At 33.9% G+C, this 8557-nt stretch overlaps 1 protein-coding gene across 1 annotated transcript in view; it reads left to right on the plus strand.

Annotated features, from left to right (window-relative positions):
• Nucleotides 1–8228, plus strand: part of IBTK (inhibitor of Bruton tyrosine kinase) — an 89796-nt gene extending 81568 nt beyond the window's left edge. The window contains 3 exon segments of the mRNA XM_020969901.2: nt 5239–5310; nt 6323–6455; nt 6903–8228. Coding sequence (XP_020825560.1) covers nt 5239–5310; nt 6323–6455; nt 6903–7034 — 337 coding nt within the window. The 3' untranslated portion in view covers nt 7035–8228.
• Nucleotides 8229–8557: the final 329 nt, after the last annotated feature.

The following is an 8557-nucleotide window of genomic DNA, read 5'->3' on the forward strand; positions in this document are numbered from 1 at the left end:
GATCTCTCTGTTTGTTAGTGTGTGCCCCCACAAATTATCTTGGATTTATTTTGTATATACTTATATGGTATGTTGTACCTGTTGTCTCCTCAGTGCTTTTGAGGGATAGAGATTGTTTTATTTTTGTCTTTATATCCTTAGTGCTTGACACAAAGACTCTTAATAAGTGATTGTTGATTAGGTTCACTAAAGTATCTTAAGCCATAATGTTTATCTATTTTTGAAATCTCAGGTGCCCTCAAATAAATATTTTGCTTGCATAGCTGATAGTATGTCCATTTTATGCTATGGAGAAACTTTTTTTTTTTAACAATGACTTGAAATATTGAGAGTTCTTGAGCTTGTTAATAAAATGTGTGCATTTATTAAGTTCTAGCTCTAGGGACCTTAGAGGCCACCTAGATCTTTATGAATGAGGAAACTGAGGCTCAGAGAAGCCAAATTACTTTGATTTCATGTCCACTATATCCCTTGCATCTGGAAGGACCTCTAGAAGTCATCAAATCCACTCATAATGCCATAGCTCTATTTTACTTTTTTGTTTTTTAGAGACTTCTGGGGAAGTGAAATTTTGCTTCTTCTGTAATGTATTATTAATGTTGTACAAATTTCACCTAATACTTTCTTACATATCACTTAAATCTTTCTTAAAATGGAGAACTCTTAGAGTTATAAATGAATATAATAACCATTTAGTAGTCATGGTACAATCAAATCAGTAAACACTTGAGTGTTTACTCTGTGAAAGGTGCACTTAACTTTAGTTTCCTCTCTTTTAGGCAAAAAAACCCCTAAAAAACTTAAAGCTTTTAATTCTTTAAGATTTTAAATATTTAGGTCTGATTTCTTTTGGATCTCCCCACGTCTCTCATCCCTCCTCATACTTTACCACAAGTGTCTCAGACATAATCGAATTGCATTTAAAACTGTGTGATCCCATCCAGTGCAAGGAAAATGGTTTCTCTGTGTTATATTGTTTATGCACCAAAAAATTCATGCTTTTTAATGTTAGAATTGCATTGCTGATATAAGAAATAAGCTTTCATGATGGCTTATGGTGAATATTGTATTTCTCAGAACAGATTTTAATGTCGCATATAAATTACTGTTTATATTTTACTTTGGCTTAAACGTTTATATTGTTTTAAATACTATCCCTGGACGTTTTCTTAATTGAATAAATAACATTACACCCAAGAATTTTAATTTAAATGGAACTGGGACAGAATACTTGTTCTATAATTGATAACTAGAATATACTATAGTTTTAAGGCTACTTATTATTTACTTTTACATGAATACTTATTTAATAGCTTTTCCAACTTTAGAAAATAATTTTATACTCTGTGCTGTTGTAGTAGAACCTAATACAATATTACATATCTGTTGGGTATTCAATAACTGTGAGTTGTTTTAAACAGCTGTATGGTATACATAGATGCAGGAATAGCAGGAAGAATATTATTAAAATACAGGCTGGATTATTTTGTTTTGTTTTCTTTTATTTCGTCAAATATATTGACAGAGGGAGCAATTAGATGGTTCAGTGCATAGAGTGCCAGGCCTAGAGTCAGGAAGACTCTTCTTCATGAGTTCAAATCTGGCTTCAGACACTTGCTAGCTGTGTGACCCTGGGCAAGTCACTTAACCCTATTGCCTCAGTTTTCTCTTCTGTAAAATGAGCTGGAGAAGTCCAGTATCTTTGCCAAGAAAACTGATGGGGGGGTCGTGAAGAGTCAGACACAATTGAACAACAGCATATTGACAAAAATGGGTCTAATTGACCTTAATGTGACCTTAATCATGACCTTAATATGTGAAATAGAATACTGACGCATTTAAGAAATATTTTTTGAATACTTGCTGTGTGCAAAATATTGTGCTAGAACCCTATAAAATGTACCAAAAAAAGTATAATCGAGGATCCTTATTCTAAAAGCATTTATTGTCTGGGAAAAGAAAACATAAATAAGTTAAATATCACTACAATACTTAAAACATAAATTAAAAATTATTGAGTGCAGACCTTGTATTTAATTATATGGCAGTGATACCAAAGATAGCCCAAAGGTCATGTGGTAAGTGCTGCCAGATGATTGTTTTATAGGTAATTCATTTGGGCTGAAAAGAAAGAGAATGACTTAAAGAAATGGAGAGGAGGCTGGAAAGTATTCCAGGTCAGCAAAAAGAAAAAGCATGGATAAAGAAATGCTTATGGCATATTTGGTTGACAAGGGAGTAAATCATTCAGGCTGAAGTGTAGAGGGTTTGAGCAGGGAAGTAGTGGGTGATTAGTTGAAAATGAGGTAACATAATAAATAATAGAATTCATTTTTTCCCTTTTTAAAAGGCATCTCAGGAAATTCCACAAATGACCTGAATTCCTGATCATTGTAGAAAACATGCTTTTTCAAGACTAGTAAATAGTTTTAAGAATAGCACTGTGTTCTTGTGTATTTTAGAGTCATTTGCGACCTCTGTTTATTCTTATAAATTTTTAGTTTATAAAACTTTATGAAACCTTCAGCACTCTCATTTGCACAAGTTTTTCTATCTGACATTTATGTTAAGATATTCTTCAGCTTAGAATCTACTTGATAGATGTAATATATATCTTAATTTTTCATGTCTATAAAATATGGAATCATGCTTAAACTTTTAGTAAAAACAGTTATGCATTTCTGCCTCAGGCTATTTACTAACTTATATGCCCCCCCACACACACTTGAATTGACACTCATTTTTACAATCTCTGAGAGAACATAATGATTTTTGAGTTTCTAATTAGTAATGGCCACTAGAGAGGAAAAAGTAAAAAGTCATTTGATTATACCAGTTCTAATTTCTTTGTTTATAGTTAATTAGTTGCTAATTTCTAAAATCTAGGCCTTAAGTTTTATTACAGTGTGAATCAATTTGAAGAAAAACCGGGTTATGTACTTTAAAATTTTGTCTATTAACCTTTCTTTTTTTTTGACTTTTGTTTTTAAAAGACTAGAACTTTAAGGAGATTATCAGCATTTGAGGCAACTATTTTTATTAATATTAGATCCTAAGCATAATGATTCATATTACTTCAATGTTCTAAAAGACCCAAGATTTAATAAATGTTGATTTTAAACTTTGTGCCTGAGTAGATAGTTTCCAGGATTTTGGAAAAAAAATTCTTTGAGTGGGCAACCTTTTTGCAGTGAACTTTTCTGCCTTTTAGCTAAGCTAGTGGTTGGACTTTTTAGGTAATTATAATTGGTTTGGTAACATTCTAGTATCCCTTTGAGAGTAACATACCATTTTGGCAGATTAACTGATAACCAGTGGCATTAGTTGGCAGTGGTCTCATGTGGTAGGAAAGTGACCCAACAGTATTTTATTTAAAAAAAAAACCTAAGGTTTTAGTTGACCTTTTTATTCAGTGGGTCCAGAATGTGGTGTAGTTATATGTGTGTGCGTGCGTGCGTGTGCGTGTGTGTGTGTGTGTGTATCCAGAGGAAGGGAAATGGCAGTCCCTTCTGCTTCTGCACTGGTCAGATCACTTCTGGTATACTGAATTAATTTTGATTCTCTATATCTTAGTAGGGACATAGACAAACTGGAACATGACTAAAAAGTAAATAGGGTTGGGAAACCATCCTATTTAAACTACTATATTGAGAATGGGACAGTAGGTGGTATAGTGGATAAGAGTGCAAGGCCTGGTGTCAGGAGGACTTCTTTTCCATACTTCAAATCTGGCCTCAGGCTATGTGATCCTGGGCAAATACTTAACCCTGTTTACCTCAGTTTCTTCATCTGTAAAATGAGCTGGAGAAGGAAATCTCAAACCACTTCAATATCTTTGCCAGGAAAACCTCAAATAGGATCACAAAGAATTAGGCACAACTGAACAACAACATATTGAAAATAGAATATTACTGAAACCATACTATATAGAGAACTTAGGAAACATGAGCAAAACCAGATGAGAGAGCGTGAAAGGATTGTGATCTGAGTCAATGGAGGACATACCAGATCACTGAAATAAAAGTAGCCTTGTGAATAATTTCATTGCTTTTAAAGACTTGTGATTTCATCAGGGTGGGTGTTCTCTCTATTAATATAGGCTGCATCCCCTCTATCTCAGAATTAATAGATGGTTTTTAAAAAGTTACCTGATGGTAATGAATTTTTCTGAACTTAGGTTGGTCCTCAAAGAACAGACACACAGTGCTTTACTATACTTGTACTTGGAAACATTTCCAGTTGGAAGCAGCTAAGTGGTGCAGTGGGTGGAGGATGGGACTTTAGAGTCAGGAAGATTTAAGTTCAAATCCGGTCTCAGACACTTACTGGTTAAATCATTGAGCATGTAACTTAACTTCTGTCTGCTGCAAAAGGAAGATAATAATAGCACCTACCTCCCAAGATTATTGTGAGGAACAAATGAAATAAATTATATAAAATGCTTTGTAAACCTGAAAGTGATGTAAATACTTGCTATTAATATTATTAGCATCATTATCATTATTAAAGAACCTGCCATAGCTTTCATTTCTTTGGTTATTATCTTGGTAGCAGTTTAGTGCAAAAGAAAAAACATTTGGAGGCAGAAGATTCTCTACCACTTAGTACCTATGTGATCATAAACAAGTCATTTAACTTTTTGGGGCCTTAATTTTCTCATCTGTAAAATGAAGAAGTTGTGCCAAATGACCTTGAAGGTCTCTTCCAGTCCCATATCTATGATGCTAAGAACTAAGTGTCTCTTCATCACATGATGAGACAATGAAATAGAAATGTAATATATTACTATGCGTATGAATAGTATTAATAAGAAAACAAAAAAAATTTTCTGATTTTCAGTACCTTTCAGTGCTTTAAGACTATAATTGTTTTCTACAGGGCCTTCGATAATAATTTTACATTTATAGGTGACATGAATGTACATATGTTCTTTTGTTGGCTTTCTCACTCAGATTTCAGTGAGAAATCAGGATTGTATAGTATAAAGCGCATCTCACTGGTAGTTGTTATGTACATAACTGTATATTAGACATGTCATTCTATTTAATATATCGAGCTTCTGTTTCTTTATGAAATGAGAGGGTGGAATACATAATATTTTAACTATAGATCTTTGATTCTCTGGAGCTTATTTTAGTGATCTGTTCCCTTTCTCGTTGACTTAGAATTTCTACTAATTATTTGTCAGTATTCAGTGCCAGATTATTTTTATAATTGCTTTTGGTATTTGTTTCGTAGGTATTCAACACGAAGTAACCCAGGACCAGAAAGTGACCATACTTCAGATTTGCCACTGCTAGAGAGTCCAAAGTAAGGTTGAATTAACTGGTTCTAACTGCTTTTTTAGATCCTCCAAAGTTGGGATGCTAACTAACCATAGCAAAGGGGTTTTAATAGAAGGAGGGGATGAAAAAAGGCAATTGTATGACTTGAGGAATACTGTCTCGTTTCATGATTTCTCTTAAGTTCCTGTTCCTGGCTGATACCCTTGTATCCCATTCCTATTTAGTCATGAATAGAATGATAGTCGCCACTTAGTCCTCCTTTTTCCTGTCTCCTACCTCATCACTTTTAAAGCTGTTTAAAAAAAATTCTGTGCCAACTTGTTTATTTTGTGAAAATAGCTAAAATGTATTAGTATTAATAAAACACTGATAAAGAGTAGTATATAACATGAGGCTAGGGGCTGGACCTGTTTGCTTTACAAGCCTTAGTTCAGTTGTTTTTCAATTGTGTCTGATTGTTCATTACCCCATTTGGGATTTTCTTGGCAAAGATATTGGAGTAGTTTGTCATTTCCTTCTCCAATTCATCTTACAGATGAGGAACTGAGGTAAACAGGGTTAAGTGACTTGCTCAGGATCACATAGCTATCTGAGTATCTGAGGCCAGGTTTGAACTCACAAAGATGAGTCTTCCTGATTCTGGGCCTGGCACTCTGTATCCATTGCACCCCCTAGCTGCCCTGCAAACCTTAGAATGCTATGTAAACACTAGCTGCTTTTGTTATCATCATCATCATCATCATCACTATTATGACCTGTGATTTCATTGGTATTGGGAAATACTGGATGTGAAAACTCCCTTTTCCAGTTTAGGTCATTAGCACCTTCATTATAGCTTAGAGTCTTAGAATTCTCAAATGCACTGAGAGGTTAAGTCAGTTCCCCAGGGTCACACAAGCAGTATGTGTCAGGTGGAGGACTTGAACTCAGGTTTCCCTGGCTGTAAGATCTGTGTCAAATTGCCTGTCCCTGAAGAACTATTTTATGACTTTGCTTTGAATGATAAATGAAAATTCACGACAGTTTTTCTCTTGTAGTCCTTGGCTGTCCTCATCACTGACTGCCCCTCCTGTGAATGCTCCTGTCACTTTTGCAGCTATTGTGGAAGAAGAGCTGCAGCAAGAGGCAGCTCTTAACAGGATTCGAGAAAAACCATTGGCCCTGATCCAGGTGAGGGAACAACTCAAAGCTTACCATTAACTCTTCAGGAAATTATTATTTTGTAGGCAGAAGCAGTCCCTTAGATCAATCTGCCAGATTAGAAGTGTTAAAAACACATAAGAACAAAACTAAATGGTCCCCTAGTGTAAATATTAATGGGAGGGCATTTGGAATATATAATTTAGAAACTTTAAATTGTGAGGAAGTTTTTCTTTTTCTCTAACAAAAGCAGTTTCAACTTAATTCACCAAGTGATTGTTATATGCAAGGTAATATGAAGAAAAGAGACAAACTAGATACAGCTGGTCCTCAAAAAGCTTATAGGCTAAAGTTTGTTTTAGCACTCCCATTTTTTAAAAAGTCATTATTACAGAGTTAGCAATATCTATCTTTCTACTTGATCTCTACAATCTTTAGCTTAAGAATTTAATTTTTTCCCCTTTTTTTCCTGTTTAGGTTGAGGAACGTGCAATACAAGACTTGTTGATCCACTATGAGGCATATGGCAACCCTGATGAGTTCGTCATTGTTGAAAGGGCGCCTCAGGGACCAGTTGCCGTACCTATGTGGAACAAGCATGGATACTGATCTATCACAGATTAGATATGCATACTTCATACACTTAACCTTTATAGTAGAAAATAGGCTGAGGGAAAGAATTCTCATAACATCAACAGTTCATCCTGTAATAAGAGAAGAATTTAATTTGTCCATAGCAGTGATTTTAAGTATAATGCATAATCAAAAGGAGATTTCAGAATTGTGTTTTTAGTAATTCAGAAAAAAATGTATGGTAAACAGTTAACCATGTTAAGTTTAAGTAGAATTATTTACTTTAAGTCAAATTTGCAAGTAAAGGAAAGGATAAGTAATGAAAATATAAAAAGTAACACATTAAAAATCTTCCATTTGAGAATTTGTGATTATTAGTTTAGAAAAATTTGCCAAATGTTTCTTGGTATGCTTATTTTTACCACAAAATTGATATGTTTGAAATAGGGACCCTAACTATCTCTCAATCTACTAATGTGCAAAGTTTGATGATGGCCACATACAGGGGTACATTAAGTAATGAAGCTGAGGTTTTGGATACTAATGCTTCACCACAGCACCTGTTTTCCCTGAGAATATTCTAGGTTGCCCTGCAGTAGCTTGTTCTTCACTGTTATTTAAAGCTTTGAACACAGTGGAAAGGAAGAAGGAGAAATACTATCTCACATAGCTGAAGTTAAAATAATTACGGTTCTCCAGTGCAGTTGGGAGCCCCACTGCCTTTTAAGCCTTTTTGAAGTCTGAGAGATTATCAGTTTCTCTATGTGTTAAAAATTTCCAGAATGAATGTTTAATTATGGATGTATAAGATGACTAGTTTGGAAGAGGGTTGATAAATGGCTTTGCATATTGTGTATACAAACTTTTCTGTGCCTGGTTCATCTGAACAAATTTATATCTAAAAAACAATGTTTGTTAGCCTTATTATAGACTGTTTTCTTTGTCTGAATTTAAATAGGTTTAATTTAAAAAATTTTGCCATCTTGGTCAAGATTCTGGACTAAGTAAAAAGGAAGAAACTACAGAAGTCATACATACATGGAAGAATGGACTAAATAACACACTTTGTTAGAATTAACTTGTTTTGGAAAGAAATGTAGCTACAACTCACTAATAATTTCATGTTCTGCTATACCAAAAACAAACAAACAAAAAAAAACTACCCTCAAACACACAGAAACACAGTAAATATGTAAAGCAGTTCAATAAAAAGTTAAATCTTGATTCACACCAGTGTGTTGAGTATTTTTATTAAGTTTTTTCTCTGAGAAATACTAACTGTATTTATAAATTGGTATTACCATGCATTAAGAATGATAAATAAGATAGTTTTTCAGGTGATTACCTATTCAAAGTATCATTTTCTATGCTTGTAGGTAAGTTATAAAAAATAAAGTGAATTCTATTTCCTCTTACTAGAATTTATACTTAGTAAGATAGTGCTTGAAACCTCAAAATTAGGAATATATAGTTAGTGTGACCACAAATTTGTTCATCATGTGGTAGAACCAGGAGTCCCTGAAAGCTTGAAAAACTTAACCTGAACACAAATAAAAGGA

Source organism: Phascolarctos cinereus, unplaced genomic scaffold (assembly GCF_003287225.1).
Source record: "Phascolarctos cinereus isolate Bilbo 61053 unplaced genomic scaffold, phaCin_HiC Scaffold_5;HRSCAF=322, whole genome shotgun sequence".
Lineage (NCBI taxonomy): Eukaryota > Metazoa > Chordata > Mammalia > Diprotodontia > Phascolarctidae > Phascolarctos > Phascolarctos cinereus.